Consider the following 21,204-nt stretch of genomic DNA (forward strand, 5'->3'; position numbering starts at 1 on the left):
GAGAGGACCTTAAAGAAGACTCTATGATACCGATTAATATGGTTGGGTCTTTAGATTTACAGTACATTGATATCCATTTGGACTATGAGGTTCCAGGATTTTTGTTCCTCTTATGAATATGTTTATCAGAATTTTTGTTTACTTTTCAGAAACAAGCATTTGAGACTTTTCCTGTATATTTTAAAGCTCTTATTTCTGTTTATTTATTATTTGTTGGCTTGAAGGGCACCCTGGCGTTATTAATGACCCAGCATTCCCTGCTGTTGCAAGCAGTAAATTCATTCCTCTGGCAGTAGCAAAACAACCTTGTGACAAAACCATAAAATCTTTTGACACCACTCCCCAGCTCGGTGATGTATATACTTCTTGATGTTTTCTTCTCATTTTTTATGAATGTATTTATTTATTTTTCACTTTTTTAAAATGAAATCTGGATGTGTTTGTTGCTTAGAGTCCCTGGACCTCAGTCACACAGGCTAACTCTCCGTTCTCCGAACCTAGGCAGAAAACAATACTGCTGCTACATCAAACATCAAACACCATCTTCTACATTGAGATACTGTTGTTTTTTTAAAGCATTTCCTTCACCGGGATGACCCAAGTCAGGCTGTGTGAATGTGGTCCATGTGTGTTATTCAATATTTATTGATGTTCTTATGAATTCTAGTTCTGTCATTGTATTATATTCTTTACCGAACAAGTGGTCAATTAAAAACATTTGATGGGATCGGTAGTACCATTGAATTGGTCATATATTTTGCAGTTGTTTTTATTGCAAATTACACATTATTATGGGTTTTTGTCATTAACTAAATAGTTACACCTCAAAAATGTTGTTCCAAACCTGCATGACTATTTTCTCCGTAGAACACAAAAGGAGACATTTTGAAGAACGTTCATGCTGCTCTTTTCCATACAATTTACGTGTATAGTAACCAAGAAAGCCATCGGGTTTGGAATGACATGAGGGTAAGTGATGCTAGAATTTACATTTATAGATGAACTATCCCTTTAAGATAAAGTTTTAACAAACGTAGACCCTTAAACAACAGGTAATCATTAAAACTCAAGGGCCTTACAAGTTACAGATCATTTTATGCTCATCAATAAAATTTGAAGTAGTTTGGTTTAACCAGGATAGATTTGTCAGCATCTTATTTGCTGCCACAATCTTTTTTGTTTTGTTTTGTTTTGTTTAATCTTTCTTTTTCCCTCCATCAGTGGGCTCAGGTTCTTATCGGGCCATTGACTCACAAGAAGTGTGTGGTGAATAATTCATACACACCGTGTATCTCTGACTACCTCTGCTTTATCTGTTCATGTCAGATTCAAGGTCTTTGATGTTCCATCCTCGCACTGAGGAGCGAGACATTGTAAATATTCCTGTATCTGCTCCTGTACGGAGCTATGATTCTCACGTTTAATAAATAGGCGAGATCAAGACTCAGAAGAGCACGGAAATGCAACAGAACAAGGTGTTAGTCAGGCAATATCAAAGATTTTTATTCATCCAGACATACAATTTAAAAATGAATTACTTGTGTAATGAAAAAGCACGCTGTTGAGATCAACCGTTTCACCTCAAAGAGGTCGAATCTTTCCATAAGCGCAGCTCTTAAATGGACAGTTCACCCCAAAATGTAAATTATGTCATTATTTACGAACCTACATGTTATTTTTTTCCACAAAGGGACAGTTCATAGCTCAGAAAATACAAATGTGTGGTCCATGTGACTTATTCACTATATTCCAAGTCTTCTGAAGTCATACAATAGTTTTGTATGAGGAAGAGGATTTAAAAGCATAGTTCAATCATGACAACTCTTGGAACATTTTAGCATGGTGATGTATATATGACAATGTTAATGTATTTGGTCTTGGCGGAACAGATCTGCTAGACTGCTGCTGAATTGCTGCTGCTGTTGGTTATTGCTGTAGTTGTAGATTATTGCTGCTGCTGCTGCAAGCAAGTACAGGAACTTGCTACTGCCAATGCATATGGCGATACGGTGCCATGAGTATTTAAGACATGCTGCTGCTGCACAAATAGCATATAAAATAACCCATAGCAGATCTATACAGGTGGAGCTGGGGAAGGTAAATATGAAAATTGTCATAATTTACTCAGCCTCAAGTTATTCCAAACCTATAAGACTTTCAGTCATCTTCAAATCACAAATGAAGATATTTTTAATGAGACCTGAGAGATTTCTGTTCTTTTATATATACAGAATATACAGAATTTTCATTTTTGGGTAAGTCGCTATGCTTTGGAAAAGAACAAAGTGATCTCACAAAAGTTCAGCAATATACCAATTTTCTATGTGATCATGTTAAAAAAAAAAAACATTGGGTTTAAAATAACATGAGGGTGAGTAAATGACAAAATATTCATTTTTGGGTGGACTGTTCCTTTAAATTTATTAGGACAGTTTAACCGTTAAAACTCCATGAGCTACTCTGATTTGAATAAATTCCAAGCTAGTTTAATTTCGCAGCTGTAGTGGGAGATCATTCTGCCTGGCTGATCTGCATGTACTAGACTCTCGCAGTGTTCCAAGGGCACGCTGTCCTCATTAGACGTCAAGCTGTAGAATCTAGTTAGTGTTGCTCTTAAGATGACCTAGGCATTTTTCCAACTGCAAAAACACATTCCTGTTTTACTGTGGAGCTTTCTTTTGAACCAGTTACTATTCTTGGAGGGATATGAATTTGAAGAAGCATAAGCCCACTTTTTTTGCTCTATAAATATTATGCATCTCGTCCAAGAACTTTTTCGCTGACTGAAGCTAAGTGTGCTAATAGCATCTGAATTGCCAGATTCCCCCGGATTTGCTTTCTGAAAGTGTTCCTCGCTGTAAACCAACAGCATTTTGAAAAATTGTGACAGGCAACTATCTTCACACTCATTTGGGAAATGCATTTATGTAGTTGCCATATTAGCATTGTGAGTCAGTGTTAAGGTTAATTCCTATTCTTAACTTCATTTATCATTCCAGTAGGTAAATTGATGAATACACAAGGTCTGCTAAGCCTTTGCAAGAGCCGCATATAACAGGATAATGATGTTTGTGCAGATGGTTGCTGAGTCCTTAGCTGCTAATAGCTTTTTAAAGTACTGCAGGATGCAAAGCAGGCCAAAAAAATGAGTTGCAGACAAATAAAAACATCCTTCTGCTCAAGTCCATCTGGGCTGGTGAGTCCCAGTGTAACTTTGTTGTGGGTCTACGGTTGATGATCCGAAAATCTTCCTTCATTAAGCAGCTTAGCGCATCTTCAGTTCAACAGGATTTCCATGCATTGGTGGCTTCGGGCATAGCTAGTCTATCAGAGTCCTCTTACTTCTAGTCTCACTCCAATTGGGCGGTGCTGCCGTGCTCCAGGAAAGAGCTCAACCTTCATGGCTCGGAAGGACCACGTTTTAGTGTTTCATAAAGCCGGTTGTGGGTTTTATTGCTGTGGATATTGCGTCCAGCTCCCTGACTCAACCAGGGATGATGCATTCAGTCTGTGATACAGTTTTACTAAACAGAAGAAATGAACCAGAGAAGAAGGCAGAGCCCCAAACACAGCTACCTATTACGTAATTACCACAGACCAGTGGTAGTTCAAACTTTGCCAGAGCAAACTTTTCCAGAAAGTTTGTTTTGGCAAGCTGTTTCGAATTCCAAACGAACTATGTTTTGGTCTCAGTTTGTTCGAAATGACATCACACTAGTTGGTTCTTCAATTTTGTTTGAAGTATATTGGGCCTTAACCCTAACCTCTAATCCCAAACTCCCAAATAATAACTTCCCTTTTAAAACCAGGCACATAGTTAATAAAGTTAAGCTTTGTTTTAGCATTGCCTTTAACTCTAAAACAAAATGCAAATCTAAAATGTCATTGGTTGATGCTAGGACCAACAAGGATTTTATTCCAAGTGTCGCTCCGTACTGTCCCCATAATGAGACACCTACTATAATCTTCTAAAATTGCATTTTGACATTACAGGTCCCTTGTTGTGCATTTATTGTGTTAAAGCTTTAGTGTCTACATAATTCATTACTTTAAACTTGTTGTAACTTTTGGGTTTAAAACTGTAGAGGCAGCTACAGTTTTGCCTCAAATTTTCTTTAACAGAAAAACCTGAAAGAGAACCATCACAACCTTTTTCTTCCGATGTGCAAAGGGTTGTTTGCCATATTAACCGAAAATGCTTAAGTGAACTCAAACTTCAAAAATCCACTAGAAAAATTATGCAATTTTGGTATGCTGTTTTACAATATTATGATTTGGAATGCCAAGAACAATCCAGGTCCACACCAGACGTTTACCATAACCAGATGCAGCAAATATTTCATCTGTCACATTAAATATTTAAAAGTTGGGTGGATTCTGATTGGCAGATTCTGATTCACCAGCTGAAAAAAAAAATTGTTATTGAGGTAATTCCAACTATATTGTTCCTCTGTGTCGTTGTTGTTATAGCTGTGGTGTGGATTTCCCTACTCTTATAGAATTAAAATGATTTATAATTACAGTTATCATCTTTGGTTTGAATGGCACTTAATTCAATTTGCATATGTTTAGGACGGATAGTGTGCAAATTGAGATGCAATGTCTTTTTTGTTCATAGCTTACCTTGCCAGCATTACTGTTGCTAGAATCTAAACATGAAAATTCACTGTTTCTTCAGGTAGAATAAACATTTATACCACATTTTATGTTTTTAATACAAACTGGTAATGTAACTTCCTTTCCTTCTTGAGTTGTGTTCAAGAGCTCACTATGAATAAATGCTTTAAACAGTTGCATTAACCTTCTGCCCCTTTTCCACTTCAGACCGAGTTCTGTCAACACAGACAGAACTCGGAAACTGAGTTTTTTTCTGTCAACACAGACAGAACTGCAAAAGCAGCATGTTCGCTCTTGATCTGTACCTACAGCCACTTCCAATCGGAACAAATCAGCAGGATCCTTGTTCAAAGCTTCCAGGGTCTAAACAAACAGCAAACGCTCACTGTTCACTGCTGGAGGCTTATTCAACAAAGCAGAGGCTTTGTATGCACTGACTCATTACCCACTGAAATAAGCCAATCAATGCTACAAACACTTCAGCCAATTACTATGTAAAGCATTATGTACATAATACAGCATTCTCAAAGTTTATACAAGCAGAATAGCTAGACATATTAGCTCGACAAGACTGGAGTGTTTGTGTGAAGGATGCAATGAGCCAAATCATACAAATATGTAACATTTTTCCTATTTGTATAGCTGTTTGTTCCAAAAGTCTTGTCATTGAAGATACTTCAACCACAAATAAGCAACATCCTGTCAGTCCACAATCAGATTGGTAAAAAAAAAATTTCTTCAGCCAGACCAGCAAAACTTTTCTGTTTATGTGTATGTAACCCCTCCGGTTCTACTCGCCTTCCTCGCTCCGAGTGGGATTCAAACCAGCGTTTCCAGCATGGGAGGTGGGTGTGCTAACAAGGAGACTGCAGCCTCTAGTGTCAGTCGCTAGTGCACTTCTTAAAATCAGGGGAGTGAGGTTTACCCACAGAGCTCTTACTAGCTGGCCTCCATTACACTTCACCCCCTAAACCTCACTTCCAATCCGGGTCACGGCACCAATGTAACCCCTCCAGTTCTACTCGCCTCACTTGTTCTGAGCAGGATTCAAACCGGAATTTCCAGCATGGGAAGCGAGCATGCTTACAAGGAAGCTAAAGACCACTGCCTCTAGTGTCAGTCGATAGTGCGCCTCTTGAGATCTGGGGAGTGGGGTTTACCTGGACAGCACTCACTAGCTGGTCTTCTATGTGATTAACACTGTCTTAACCAAGGGGTTTTGTTGGGAGGCGTGTCTTTGTTAGCTCCTGCTGAGATGGGAATTCTAACAGATAGACTAACACATTGCACAGCATTTTCAGAATCAGAATAGATTAACAAATTATTTTACACCTTGTGCCTGGATAGTACATGATGTCTGAGTGTTCAATTTTCACTTTGTTTTTTCCTGTCAGCATGTAAGAAATGAGACAAATATGGCACCTTTTGAGATCCGATTCAGTTCTGTTTGCCTAAGAGAGCAATTTTTGTGTTTCTAAGAAATGGCATTGCTCCTTATATACTGTTGGGAATTATGCATTCAAATTTACTACAGGACGCTAAATTCAGCCAGAAATGCTGAGCATATAATAAAAACTATCAGAGTAAACAGCCTAATTTCAGCAGTTTAACGAATGACTGTTGCTTTTCTTTCAAATTCATGAGGCCTCATTATAGCTGTTACTATGGAAATGTAAGGGTCACTTATGTGATTCTGGCAAAGCAACAAACATTTTTTCAAGTGTTTTGCAGACTGTAGACACAAAGCACAGCATCGCCAGGAGCTTGTGCCCAAGACAAACCAAAATAGCACTGTGCAGTTTGTAAGAGCCATATTCAGCTATCGTCATGGTTACTGGTGACATCAGGTTTTCCTTCCCTTTTTGTGTCAGAGGCCAAGCTTTTGTGTTTACAAGCAATTCTGTGCCCTGCATCCACAGTTGTTTAGAGAACTGACAGGCAAACACAAACAGGTAAACTTTAATTTAAAATTGTGCAATACTGAACAAACAGTGCAATCAACCACTAAGTGGTAGTAAAGCAGCTGATGTAAGTCTGTCATTCACAATAATTTAGCTTTATCACTGTAATAAACATCTAGAAAATGTCATGCCTAATTCTGTTATTGCTTGCAAGGTCATTCAAAATGTATCAAAAATGAGTGTCAAGTGTTATGTGCATAGTAATCGGCAAAGCTAATCAGTTTTGCTACTTGCTTAGATGGCAACAACTGTGAAAGTTCATTTTAATAAGCAAGCTGGTTCATGCTAGCATCTGATGCAATTTTTGTCCATTATCACTTTCTCATCATCAGGTCAGTAAGGGCTATTGCTAATGTGCTGCACTCATTATAAGGCTAAATTAGCTTTCCTACTTTCTTAGCGCTAATTAAAGTTGCTTTTGTCTTCACTGGGAAACAGCAAAATAAAAGAAATTGAAAACCTGAAGGCTAAGTTCTGTTTCCTCTGCATGCAGGGTATATTGTGAAACAATTAAGCTAATACATTGTGCCATATTATTGCCTAGTAATGTTTCTGGGGGAAGAATTTGGAGATGATTGACACCTCATTTCAAGCAAGTAAGTGAAATTATACAAGCTCAAATATGCCCCGAGTTCAGCGCTACCCAAGCTGCCTAGTAGCCTAGCAGGTGTGCAAAAAGCCTTGGCTGTCAAACATGGAAGCCATGATGCTAGTAACTAGTATTTTGCACTTTCAGATACTTCTGGTGCTGTTAGCCGGTTTGGTTATGGTTTCTTTAGGAGCCTGTGTTGACTGGACATCAGTGTTCCTACGGAAGCAGTAGACTCCGTAGAGGCGGAACTTCTTATCAGGGAAACCTAGGTTTCGGACACCGGGTTCTGGGCCCCCGCAGCGGGTCCGAGGATTGACGATGGGGTAACGAATGCTGCCATCTTCCACCCAGCCTGCCTCACACCGGTCCAAGAGCTGGATCTTCCATGCGGCATATAGTTGTCCAACCTTGGCAATCACTGCATCGTCACGTTGACATGCCTTTACCGCCTCGAGGTAGTTTACCTTCTTAAAACGTTTGAGGAAGTAAACACGTCCTGCAACAGAAACACAATTTTATGAAAAACAACAAAAGCTGTTAGAAGATTATACAACAGCTTGCCATAAATGTCTGAAACGCTGAAGTAGTAAAGAAACATTTTCCAGTTGAATGCCGCAACATGTTCTGTCAGAAATGCTCATGAAATTCTTCCTCAAAGTAGATATTTCACTTTGGAAGGTCTGGAAATTTGGATCATTGTTTCAAAGCCTTCCTTGATCATGATGAAATAAAAATGCCTTTTTGTTCAGGCCTGGCTGGGTGAGTCGAAAGAAACCAGAAAAAAGTAAAGGACAAAGAAAGAGACATTTTTAGACTGCCACCTGTTTTTCAGAAGTCATTCATTGATTTTTTGTTTGTTTATGTGACTGCTGACTGTTAGGGCAGCACATTGTCTTATATTTCCTACTGGGCCATTCGGTAAATTTCCAGCAGCTGGTCAGTATAGAGGTATTATTGAAAATTGCCCTAGCTATAAAGATTTCAAGACAAACTGTCCTCTCTAATAGCCCACTTGGGGACAAAAGAAAAGCCTTTTGGCTCTCAATGTCTTGACTGTAAGTGGGTCTGAAGAACTCGGAAAGTCTTGTGTACTCACTGGATCATACAGCACTTAGTAACAAATGGTCTGAACCAGGGCCAAATATACCGTTTTCTTTCTGAGGACAAAATCAATTCAACTTTCAACTGTGCCTATTATTCCTGCATGGTCACAAAGTGACTTTGCACCCCAGAAGCTGTACTAAATCATAGTTTCCCTGAAATCTGATTTGATTTGACCAATTTTCCAGGAATTGATGCATTGCTCAGTATCAAACGGAAGGCAGTGAAAAGAGAAGCAGGAGGACCTTCTCAACAGGAACCTGGTCCAACAGCCTCAGGCCGGAAAAGATCGCTTAATAAGCAATCCCGCCCTAGGCAAACACTCACCGTTGAGGTTCGAGGTAAAGCAAAAAGCATCATAGCATTCGTCGTCTTTGTGCCTGTAGCCATAGTTGCGGACACCGGGAGGGCTATCCTTGCGGCCACATTGGACTCGAGGTTGGGAGATGGGGTACTGGACCGAGCCGTCCTCTAACCAGCCGGCATTGCACCAGTCCAACCCCTCAAGCCAAGCCTTGTGTAGTTGTGCATGGGAGGCCAGAATTGCATCTTGCTGTCGGCACACTTCCTCTGCCTGGTGGTAGTTCAGCTTGTAGCGTCCGGATGGAGGGTAGTATGGGAACACCACACCTTTGAAAATTGGTTTAGAGAAGTTGGCTCAGTAGAAATATGACACTTTATTCAATCATAGTTACCACAATCAAGCCCAGCTCCCTGACCTTCAAGGTCGAGATTGACAAATCCCGTGTCGTCCTCCATGTCATTGGTGACCTCACACTCATAGCGGCCGTAGTCTTGTAAGGTGATGTTGTGAATAATAACTGAAGCATCTCCTGGCCCTGCCCGTTCCAGAGACACACGGCCACGGTAGGACCCAAATGCCTTCTGTTGTCGCCCCAGCTCAACAAACACGTCTTCAAACTGAAATGCATCGGAAACCTTCGTCCATTTGATGCGGATGTGGTTAGGGTCGACATCCTCTGGTTCATGGTGGTAACGGCAGGGAAGGGTGATAGTGCCACCACGATGAGTGACCACCTTACCTGGAGCAGTCTGGACTATCACTGCCCCAGTATCGTCCTCTAAGGAAAAAGAGAAAGAAGTTTCTACTTTACGCTACATGAATTTAAGGTAACATTATCAGTGTGTTCCTGGGAATCAGTGCCATAACTGCCAAGTTCCTAGCACCATGCTCAATTTCAGAAACTTCAGGAGGGCCACATTCAAACTGAATTAGATTCAAAGTGTTGCAATTATATATTTGAATATGAATTACAGTTGAATTTTTGACATTGAGAATGACTGTCAAAAAGTGACCCATTTCACCTGAATTTACCCTATTTTTAACTAAAAGTAGAATCAAAAATAAGTAACGAATCCGCACACTATCAATACTTGCTAATTCTTAAACTAAACGCAACGTTTCGGTCCACTGACCTTCATCAGGCAAATGTAAATAAATAAAGTTTACGTTGTTGTGCTGAGTTTACGTTGTTCCCTATTTTTAACTAAAATGTTCTTAAAGGTTTTGAGACTTTGCCAAATAAGGTTTGGGTGAAAATGAACGTTGTGGGACTGTGGAAAAGTAATTTGGTGGTTTTCTTTTTCAGGCAGTTCATATGCAAATAGGGTCATTTTCATTTCAAATATAGCCAAATCTTTCAGTATTCTTTGTGTTGCGTCCCTTTTCATTTGATTGAACTTAACTGACATGTCACATCAGTCTAAAATCTGCATAGTGCATAAATATCCTTTAAGAGTGCCAATTGTAATGCAGATGCGGCCCACTTGCTGAGTACCTTAGCTTCACCTGTTGCACTAAAAAAGCATCTGATCTTAAGACCAGCTAAGAAAATTGAATAACTATGGCATTAAAAAAGACATTGAAAATGCTTAAATCCTTCACCTTTTCTTTTATTTCCCACAAAATCCTTTGCTTTTGTCTGAAGACTGTTCAAAGGCACTTGAAGCATTGCTGGATTTGAAAGTGACGAGTGGATCTCCAAGCCACCAAGTCTTAAGAGTGTGAACCACAGCTATCAAACAACACCTTCTCTGATAGCTATCAAAGATTTTCCAGACAGACCTCAAGGGCCGTAATCAGCCTTGACATCTGCTCATTTAAACTGTCAGCTGGATACCTGGCACCCTGAAATGTTTGTTACCAAAGCACCTTTTCGTTTGAAAGCAGGGTTGCCCAACATGTCCAATTATTAATTCAGCCAGAGACAGCTAAAGAACCAGTATTTCATCAGAGGCAAAGGGTTCTAAACTAAAAGCAATGTCACTGTAACCACAGACTTTTTTAAAGTAATTTGCAGCTGCCAACTAAATGTTGGGACCATGCTGTGAGAAGACAGCTAGTGCAACAGCTATTGGCAATTATATAGACCTTTTTTTCTTGCTTACATAAAAATTAATACCAAATTAAGAAAAGCGACCTAGTTGGCCTGAAACTGATTATAAAGTATGTTTACCTGCAATATAAATATGCAACAACTATCAGATGTTGCATATTGCTTTTAAATCCTACTTTAACTTCGAGTAGCCACTACAGTTTTGGGTTGTAAAAGTTTTTTTTAAATGCCTCCGGTGGTCAGACATTGAACTTTCAAAGTGAGGTTATACACTGAAGACGACTCTCGTGGGTGGAGTGGTCTTTATGTCAATATTTACATGAAGTGCTCTGAATATCAATGTACTTGTACAATAATGTTATTTATTTGTTGGTCACATGCTTAACACGGTTCCGGAATGTTCTTCTACAAGTTGGAGGTTATCGGTAGGTATCATAACCTTCTTCTGCTTACGCTGCATTTGCAGATTTGCCTTGTGTACATTGTGATCTGGGACACTTGGAATAAAGTGGCACAGAAGAAGTTCTTACCCATTACGTGAACCACTCTCCTCCGTCCTTTCTCCAAGTCAGCTGGGTAGGTGGTCACAAAGGGTGAAAGGAACAACAGTGTGCAGGTAATGGTTTCCAAGCACAAGATCTTAAAAAAAAAAACAGAACTTGACTTCACACACTGCACACAAATGAGTTTGGTTTTGTTCATCTTTGCATGTAACAAAATCAGATCTGCAGGTATTGACATGTGGTCAATATCTGGTCTAAATGGATTGCATGGATGTGTTTTGGATCAGTTTTGCAAACATTAGGTAGTGTTTTTTGTTCAGAGTCTAGAGTCTGTTATGCCAAAAAAAAAATAAAGAATCAGATTTTCTGCTTGTTTGAACAAAGCCAAACAGTGTTTGTTTCACAAATATGGTCCTTTTTTCCGTCTTCTTTTATGTAACATGATCCAGACCACACATACACACACTACTGCAGCACTGACACCAGCCCAAACATATTATATACGACACAACGGAATCATGCATCATCATCATCCTCCTCAACTCCCCTCACAGCATCTTTGAGCATCCCCTACCGCAATGCACTGCGCATTATCAAGGTTACAACAGTAAAACCCACACACAGGCAATCTGAACTCACCATCATCATGACAGGACGCGTTTTATGTTGAGATCGTATGAAGTTATTATTGCTCCAGTGCACTGACGCGCATTCCGGTGCAGCTGTTCCGGTTCTGACTCTGTTTCACTGCAGATTTCGTCTGTCGCGGCTCATCACACTGCTGCTGACGGTGCCAGCAGTGGAAGACTCTCTCATTTACAGTACGACTGAAGAAAAGCTCTTAATATTAGGCTGATGTACAGCGTCCTTTTATCGGACGCTGTATTTTAAAGTTGTAACGTTATTTGTATAGCTTTGTTTACGGTTGCGTACGTTGCATATTGTTTGTAGCTTTAATTTGTTTATTTTAATAACTTACTCCGTCGTGAATATCTAACCTCAAATAATGTCACGACAACCTCAACTTATTTTTAACCACTGCGGGCCATTTACCGTGCATTATGTAAACTCACTTCGCAAGTAGGCTATGTTTTGACTCTGGATATCTGGTAAATGGCGTATCGTGAAACTGTTAATATAATGTCTTATCTGGTGCACAATTAAGAAATGCAGTGTATACTATTTTTTAACGTGGCGCGTAGAGAAGCTGCGTACTCATGTTGAATAATGGCAGTCATTCTGCAAACGCACAGGAAGGGGAATTAGCTCAAATGGTAGAGCGCTCGCTTAGCATGCGAGAGGTAGCGGGATCGATGCCCGCATTCTCCAATGTTTGTTCTTTTTTTTTTTCTGTTCTTAAAGTTATAAATACATTTTCATTTAACACTTAGTGTCTGCTCGTAAGTATTTATAAGATACTGAGACTAAATTGGCTAGACTATCCAAAGAAATTTATGTAAAAAGCAGTAAAGTGTCCATGTAGGCTAACAGAATAGCACACTAAGTTACATATCCTAGGGTCTATTGATTTTTTTTTTAGAGTATTGTACACATTATTATTGTAATAAATTACAATAATATGTGGAATATTTTTTTGTTCCGTTCAAAGCTCGACTTTATTAATACTGATTTGGTATGTATTTGGTACATACTACATATAGCCTATTTGTTATGTTTTGGAGTGGTTATTATAGGCAATTTTAAGTGATCCTATGACAGGTATTTTTTATAAAAAGGCGAGTTGTTACATGTTTTAAGTATTATGCATTACATTGCTGGCCAACACAACAGATAACGTTTTGTATGTTAAATACTGCATTTTTACAATTTCTTAAATCTTTTTAGAGGTTTCAGTTGTATTAAAAAGCAAATAATAGGCTGTTCAACGGCAAGTTTCATTGTGACAACTTGCTATTGTTGTCATTATGTGTTTAATGAACTGTATCTTTTTCCTAAGCAATCATTTTCAGTGTGTCCAAGCTTATTTATAACTGTCTTTCAAAAATGAACAAAACCTGAGTAAAATGGTGTTAATTACCCCTAGTCTCCCCTATACTGAAATATTTAATATAATACATTATGATCTCCACTATGTCAACACTGAAATTATCCACTAGGCTAGGCTTTCTCGTGTAGCTTGACATATTTCTGTACTAAATCCACTGGAACTGGTTTGATGCCACACAGAGTGCTGTTTGTGTGTGCAAGCAGAAATTTTGTGCATTGCTCCTCATCAGCATGAAAAAGCTGCTGAGCAAGGATTGCTTTTAAAGTTATAGTTGTAGAACTCAACCCTGCTGACTAGATCATATACATACAACGTATCCAGATGGAGATAAGTTTTATTACCTATGAGACCATTCAATTATTCAAGAGAAAGTTCTGGCATGTATTACATTTAAGATGACATTTGTGTAGAACAGATGGATAGAACAAGGAAAATACATCGGAATAAGAAAACTCTAGTTGCGGCACATGAGATTTTTACAGTGAAGGACAGAAGGCTAATAAACTGCAGTGTTAAAGGTCTTGCTGTCTCAAGACAGGTAGAACGGGCCATGGTTTAATGATCTCAGCTTCATGCAATTTAAAGTTGTTTTTCTCGTGAAGAATTCAGTAACAGCCGTAGCTCTGGCAACTGACACAATCAAGACGTTTCAAAGGCAAGGTCCTAACCTACGTGATTACCAAATTAACAGGAACCCACTCGAACACAGTTGTGCCAATTAAACACAATTAATCTGTTTTGAAATGCACTTTTTCTAAAGGAATAGTTCACCCAGCATGAGTAAATGATGACGGAACTTCAATACTTGTGTGAACTATCCCTTTAAGGTCAATGTTTTTGTTTTTCTGAATCGGTTTAACTTAATTTCTTCTCATTGTTAGTTTGACCCACAGGTGCAATGGAAAGGAAGTAGTCCGGCTCTCGTTTGCAACGCAGGGCGAGCAGTATAGGACCAGCTGCATACAGCAGGTTGAGGAGGAGGACGGGCACCAGGGTCGTGATGGGAATCCTGTACATGTCTGCAGTGCGTGGGTGCAGTGACGCTCCAATATGAGACCACTGGCACTGCGGTGGACAAAAGCACAAGATGTTATTTTTGTGGGTGAGAGTTTTATTTAATAAATAAGACAATTTTCACCTGGTAAATGAAAAAGCAGGCGAAAAATCCTGACTTGCGCCAATATGCAACCACCCAGGGGTTCGTTTCCCGTACAACAACAACGTTTTTTTTTGTGCAAATTTGTTGCTTAACGACCACGGTATGATGCATCGTTGGATAAATTAACTAAATAGTCTACAACTGATTCCAAAGTGTAGTTATATGGTTGATCTCTGTTGTTTAAATCATGTTGGTTCAACAAGGATGTCACATGCAGGTGGAGTAATAACTTCTGCAAATTAATCGATTCAATTATTTTTAGTTCAATTACACAAACAACAGAAAGCCGTTCATTTTTTGAAATCAGGTTAACATACAGTATGTAATTCGTATACATTTGATTCATTCATTTTCAAAAGCTTTCTCCACATCGTAATTTGATGCTGCTGTAATGAAAATGGTATCTGTGGACTACTTTACTATATTTGTTCCCCTCATTTCATTTTATTCGATGTTTTTGATTCAGTGCTTATTCCATTTTATGTCATACTCCAGGGTTTGCTTATGGCAGGGATGTCCTATCCTGGTCCTGTAGGGTCAACATGCTAGAGAGCTTAGCTCCCAAAATACATGCCTGGAAGTTTCTAGTAATCCTGAAGACGTTGATTACTTTCAGGTGTGTTTAATTTGGATTGGAGCTAAATTCTGCTGGGCAGTGGTCCTCCAGGACCAGGATTGGACACCGCTGGCTGACATATTTATGCCCATTTGCACTATTCAAAATCGCTGCTGTATATACAATCTATTTAAGTCAACATGTCTTACAATATGCCATGCTTTTAACCACAGGCCGAGAGCTGTTGTTCCAACCATGCAAGTGCAATACAGTTTGTGAATGTTCCTTGGAACTATGATTTCAGGAAACACCGAATCATTGGATTATTTTGGTGAAGAAACTTGCAACCACAGTTGGCTAACAATGCTTTTGGGAAACGCACCCCATAGCATCCACATAAGAACACAAATCCTAGTACTGTGGCTGCAAGTTCTCGACAGCCAAACACCTGCAATGCAAGAATCTAGTTTTACATTGTACTTGTGTATAGTTCAATGATGGGGGCACAATGGGGTCTTATCCAAGACCTTGAAATGTATTTTTAGAGGCTTCTGCCTATGGGTAAGTAGAGATGAATAGACTGCAATGACATCCTCTCATCTTTGAGGAGGCGTTCATTCGTATGTAGAGCTGGAGATCTACAGTGAAACTCCTAGAGAAACCCCAGTGAAGTCCTGTTCTACTGGAGGTCTTTGATTAGGAATGCTGACTGCTCAGGCCTCATACTGGGAATTAAAGGGGTGCTGGATAAGCTTGTTCAGACCAAGGCTTTGATCGTGGTATACTGTTTGATGGTCCCTTTCTATAACATCAGCATACAGTAGACAGAAATCTCAAGATTCTGCCAGAAACTGTGGAGGAAATACAGTATACCTCGACGGTTGTTTCTAACTTGAACCTTAGACATATAATTTACAATTTCTAACAGATGTTTTCTTGCTTTCTTCTCACAGCTTTGACTCGATATTGGAGAAGTTTTTCGTGTCTTACCTGTAAAATAGCACCTGCAAAATATGCCGTCCAATCAAGCATCCAAGTGCAGCCAGGTGTGCAAAGCCCATATGCAAATGAACCCAGCATTGGAAGCGCATGGAATAGGAGCAGCAACATCTGGAGACGAAAAGACACCGTGCAACAAGTATTATTTCAATCTGTGTGTCAACACTACACGCATTGCCTCTACACACCAGTGCTTTGATGGCAAATTAATGCAGTCCAACTCAATCCCCAAGGGCACCAGCGCTGCCGCAGCAATGCACTCCCGCTGAATACAGATCGGCCAGACTGCATTGAGTTCACACCATCATTCATACTTATTGAGGCTTACAAACACAAACATGAAAGCATTACCCACGATTAGAACCTAAACAGAGCCTGTTTGTGTTGCATAACACGTGGTGTCTTTCAAGAAAGTTATAACAGGCTGTGAAAGTCATGTTTGCCCAATCATGGAATTCAGGTACACCTTTACACCTTAATTTCTTTTTATTGCCTGATTGATAATCATACTGAAGGTGTGGGACTTCTTTTTTTTCACTAAAACTTATTAAAATAAATATTCATATTCAAATATATAAATAAAATATATCTATGTAAGTAATATGTATATTAAGTTACACATTTTTTTTAGTACATTAATGTTAAAAATGACAAACATAAAGTAAGCATATATATATACAGTATATATATATATATATATACAGTATATATATATATATATATATATATATATATATATATCTAACATAGTATATCAGTCACAGATGTTGAATTAGAATTTGAGTAGAAACATTACAAGGAATTTCCCCTGCCTAATACATACTGTATGAATATTCTCACCAACACCTGGGCGTCCCCGAGTGCACAGGTATTATGCGATCGAAGCAGGTCTATGGCCTCTGTACAAACATACGTGTTTGTGCGCCCTCATTCCTTATCAAACACATTACCACACATGTCACACTCTCTCCTTGTTTGAGTTGATGGAGGGGCTCAGCCAGGACTCATGGGTGGGATTAGTTTATCAAGTTCTCACAGCACATCTCCTGCCTGATCGATGGGCCACCATTGTGCCTGGGTTCCAGCTAGAACAAGGACTTTTGATAACCTATTGACCAAGCTAAAACCCCAGTCTAAACAAACACAGAGGTACCCTCAATACCTTTGTGCTCGGTTGAGACAGTGGGGATATTCTTGGACTACCCAAGGTGACAATAAGCCACCCATCTTATTGAGTGCTAATGATGAGTAATACATATCTAGAATGTAATGTACATTCATTTAGAGGAGCTTAATGCTGTAAAGCTTAGGGTATTAAGAAGCAAAGTGTGCTTGAGGGCTGCCATGAGCAGATCTGCCTGAATGTGTTGGCCTGAAACTGACTGAATGTGATTACTTGAGAGTATGTGAATATGTACTCACCATAACTCTGGGGAAGCCCACAGGTTCCTTCAGATATGGTTCATACTCTGTCACATATCTGTTGAGGATTTCTAACGGGCAATCAAGTACGGCCTGTATGGATAAAGATGTGAGTTTCTTTGTCCCAACAGATTTTGGCTGAATTATGGAGATTATAAGCAAATGTATGGTGAGCACAAACTTACCAGTCCTCTAAAGATAGTGAATCCCATGGCAGCCACTAGATAAACCACAAAGAGAAGATCCAGGGGGCGCCAGATTAAGGCTTTTTTTCTGCTCACGTTCAGCCTGATGGATACAAGCACCATTGTTCAAATGTTAATGATTCTGTAAGAAAAATACTAACCACTGACCAAGGTCAATGGTGTCTGGTTCTTCACCTTGGATGCGCCTACAAGAGGCATATCCCTTGGCCTGGAGAACAAGGAAACTGCTCCCCATATGCGCACCAACAGAAATGGCATGTTGAGCCAGAAGGCAGGATGGATCTCTGAGCCATATTTACCTGCATATAAAATGCATTTGAGAAGCATCTTATGTAGTGTTCAGCAGGAATTTGTGATTGTTTTTAACTTTGACTCACCAACCACGATTCCAGGTACAAACACAATCATGTTGGCACACAGTGATCCAGCCCAGAAAAGACCCAATGTGCGGTATTGTTGCCTGGGATGATAGGAAACACTAATTTAGGAAAATCCAGCATGTACTTTCATGTCATGTTCTTGCCAGATAGTGTCAAAGCCTTATTTCAACTTCATCCAATCCTTAAAAAGTATTATCCAATCCTTTAATTAAATTTTTGCGGGTCTAACCTAATGTAGTCATGTTGATTCAGTCATATTAAATCGTCATTAAAAATAAAAAAATTTAATTAACAAAAAAACATGAAATAACTTTTTAAAAATGGTAAACCATATAGTCTATGTCCTGAACAGGCTAACTTATTTACATTTTTGATTAGAGTACTCAATAGCGTACAGAGTAGACATAATTTAAAGTGAAAAAGTGACAGTGAAAGTGACGTGACATGTGGCCCAGTATGGTTACCCATACTAGGAATTAGTGCTCTGCATTTAACCCATCCTAAGTGCACACACACAGCAGTGAACACACACACAGCAGTGAACACACACCCGGAGCAGTGGGCAGCCCTTTATGCTGCGGCGCCCGGGGAGCAGTTGGGGGTTCGGTGCCTTGCTCAAGGGCACCTCAGTCGTGGTATTGAAGGTGGAAGAGAGCGCTGTACATTCACTCCCCCCCACCTACAATTCCTGCCGGACTGGAGACTCGAACTCGCAACCTTTGGGTTACGAGTCCGACTCTCTAACCATTTGGCCACGACTTCCCCAAACCTGTTTTGACATTTACAAACCTGTTTGACATGCGGTGTATTAGCATCAGGTAGAGGATGAAGTGCACTATACCATCCCAGTAGCACATCATGATAGCATATGGTGTGCCGAGATACGGCTCCCCCTGGAGAACCAGCAAAACCATCGTCAGAGAGGTTTACACTAGGTAGCCTTATCGATAACAACAATTTGGCTTTCTCTTCATGATACTGACTGTTTTCTGGTAGAACTCCATGAACCCTGAAGTGAAGCCATCGTACTCTAGAGCGCTCGTGAGGTCAATGACACACGTGAAGGAAAACTCTGCAAAAACTAAACAAAAAAAATTATTATGTATACCCCATAAAACTCTGTTCTTTTGTATAGTGTTGAAATGTATTTGTTTTTGTGGTGATATTTCTATAGAATACTCGATTCTGATTGGTCAATTGAGGGTGGTCCTATGGAATACTTGATTCTGATTGGTCAATTGAGGGAGGTCCTATGGAATACTTGATTCTTATTGGTCAATTGAAGGTGATCCTATGGAATACTCGATTCTGATTGGTCAGTTGTGGGCGGTCCTATGGAATACCTGATTTTGATTGGTCATTTGTGTGCATCCCTCTGGAATGCTTGATTCTGATTGGTCAATTGTGACATTCCGTGGTCTCATTTCTAATATCTGCCATTGATAGCAATGCTGCACTGTATATCAGTCTTCTTGGTTGACTGTTTTGTAGGCTATATTGTAGACTATATAATATGCAGGTAGGATTACAACATAATTTGAACTAAAATTAATATTCAAACATACACTTATTTATTTATTTGGCGAGTAGTCATGAAATAATTGGAATATTGTACAGTCAGTCACATGATCAGATGGTTATATATTTTCCACATATTCTTGTACGCAAATATCACATACAATTAACGTTATGCAAAACTGGTCTGAAATCAAACAATAGAACATTTTCTTCCTCAGAAAGTGACAAATTGCTCTTGTCTATAATGAAAGAGAAATTTTCAGTCACTTTGTTCAGTTTTAATTGCAGGCTTTGCAAGAAAACACATCTCTACCCAGTGGGATTATGAGCTCTTCCTTGGTGCTTTCAAAACAGTGAATTGAAATGTTTTCATCTTTAACTCTAAGCCTTCTGTGATGTGCCGAGAGAAAAACCTCACTAATAAGATGTTGCAACTGCCCTATCAAGAATTAACTAGCCTACCTTTATTCCCGCTCTCTTTATTAAAAAGATTTCACTCTTACCGACAATTGATTTCTGGCAAGGTGGAAGAGGATAATGATATCTGCTAGTGGAGGTGTGAACAAGAAATTTATATTTGGAGCCATGTGGTGGATTTTTTTCAGGTTTAAAGTGCAGCTGTGCCAAAAGGGCACTTTGCGAAGACAGCGAATACCCCATGTTGCATTTCCTAAGCGTCTGGGTTACAAATAATTAGTGGCAGGGGACATGAAGAAGGAAAATTCTTAAGGGTGGAGGCAAAAATAATGACTGTAAATGTCACCACTGAAAGCTCAGACTTAGATTTAACGGAATAGTTCACCTAGACATGAAAAATCTGTCATCATTTACTTCACCCTCATGTCTTTCCAAAACCATATGACTTTGTATTTTCCATGGATCACAATGGAGAAGTTTAGGGGAATGTTCACACTGCTCTTTTTCATATAGACTAGAGAAATGGTGACCAGGAGCTGTAAAGCTCCAAAAAGCTCAACATGATGGTAAGTAGCCTAACTGATAAGTTTCAGTTTAGGTGAAATATTCCTTTAATAATCTTCTTTTCCAAGCAAACTTTTCAAAATGGAATTCGTAGTTTATTGTGAAGGAAACCATGGGTGTAAAAGTAAAGACAGGTGTGTTATTGTAACAAATACTTATATCCAATTTCATGGTTGGATTGCTAAACTAGATATATCCAGTGTCATTCTTCTAGCACCCACGAGTATCTGACAGACAGCTTCCTAGATATAAAGGCTCAAAGAAAAGTGCTGTATTGCTGTCCACCAAGCACAGATGCACAGTCTGATACTGACATTCTCACTCTCCGTTTTTCTCGCTTCCCATTTTTCTCCACAAGCCCTTTTAATCCGTAGGGGTCTTGGTTTAGTTTACCTGCATTACAGGTGCGATAATGGAATTGCCGTCTCCTTCATCATGACAGGGGTGGAATGACTTGCTGTGCCAGATGACATTGCCACCTCTCAGTCACTCTAACCCATAATAACACCGCTATCTTAAGCTGAATTTCTAGCATTATATTGCGAAAGCTCACATTTTTCTATTGTGTCCAAATACAAAGCAGATTTGGCAATGCACAAAAGAGCTTGTGTTTATTGATTTGGGGATTTCGCTTGGTGTTTCTTCAGATAGGCACTTCTGTGGACTTTTGAAACTAACCTCACATAAAGCGTATACTTTTCAGATTGGTTTTTTATCCACCAATAGTGGACATACCATGTGTCACAGAAGAATACCTCCCCTTTTTTTCACAAAATTGTGGAATATCCTGAACCTTTACTACAGTGAGAGGAAATGTCAATGAAATGGGGGGGGGGGGGGGGGG

General features: G+C 39.4%; 2 protein-coding genes and 1 non-coding gene across 3 annotated transcripts in view; 1 reads left to right on the forward strand and 2 right to left on the reverse strand.

Moving 5' to 3' along the window:
* Nucleotides 1-6,658: 6,658 nt before the first annotated feature.
* On the reverse strand, nucleotides 6,659-11,895 carry LOC107719665 (hyaluronan and proteoglycan link protein 4-like). Its single transcript, XM_016527151.1, has 5 exons — nucleotides 11,771-11,895; nucleotides 11,159-11,267; nucleotides 8,991-9,353; nucleotides 8,599-8,901; nucleotides 6,659-7,666 (listed from the first exon to the last, which is right to left on the reverse strand). The coding sequence occupies exons 1-5, from the start codon at nucleotides 11,777-11,779 to the stop codon at nucleotides 7,311-7,313; spliced, it is 1,140 nt and encodes a 379-aa protein (XP_016382637.1). The 5' UTR covers nucleotides 11,780-11,895; the 3' UTR covers nucleotides 6,659-7,310.
* A 492-nt stretch (nucleotides 11,896-12,387) lies between these two features.
* On the forward strand, nucleotides 12,388-12,460 carry trnaa-agc (transfer RNA alanine (anticodon AGC)). The gene has a single exon. It is a non-coding gene; the product is annotated as a tRNA-Ala (tRNA).
* A 1,001-nt stretch (nucleotides 12,461-13,461) lies between these two features.
* LOC107719666 (transmembrane 6 superfamily member 2-like) overlaps nucleotides 13,462-21,204 on the reverse strand; it is a 10,465-nt gene continuing 2,722 nt past the window's right edge. Inside the window, 9 exon segments of the mRNA XM_016527152.1 lie at nucleotides 13,462-14,204; nucleotides 15,845-15,964; nucleotides 17,276-17,368; nucleotides 17,461-17,547; nucleotides 17,549-17,563; nucleotides 17,656-17,780; nucleotides 17,859-17,941; nucleotides 18,651-18,754; nucleotides 18,845-18,942. Coding sequence (XP_016382638.1) covers nucleotides 13,995-14,204; nucleotides 15,845-15,964; nucleotides 17,276-17,368; nucleotides 17,461-17,547; nucleotides 17,549-17,563; nucleotides 17,656-17,780; nucleotides 17,859-17,941; nucleotides 18,651-18,754; nucleotides 18,845-18,942 — 935 coding nt within the window. The 3' untranslated portion in view covers nucleotides 13,462-13,994.

This window comes from Sinocyclocheilus rhinocerous, unplaced genomic scaffold (assembly GCF_001515625.1).
Source record: "Sinocyclocheilus rhinocerous isolate Xijiao unplaced genomic scaffold, SAMN03320098_v1.1 scaffold1294, whole genome shotgun sequence".
Lineage (NCBI taxonomy): Eukaryota > Metazoa > Chordata > Actinopteri > Cypriniformes > Cyprinidae > Sinocyclocheilus > Sinocyclocheilus rhinocerous.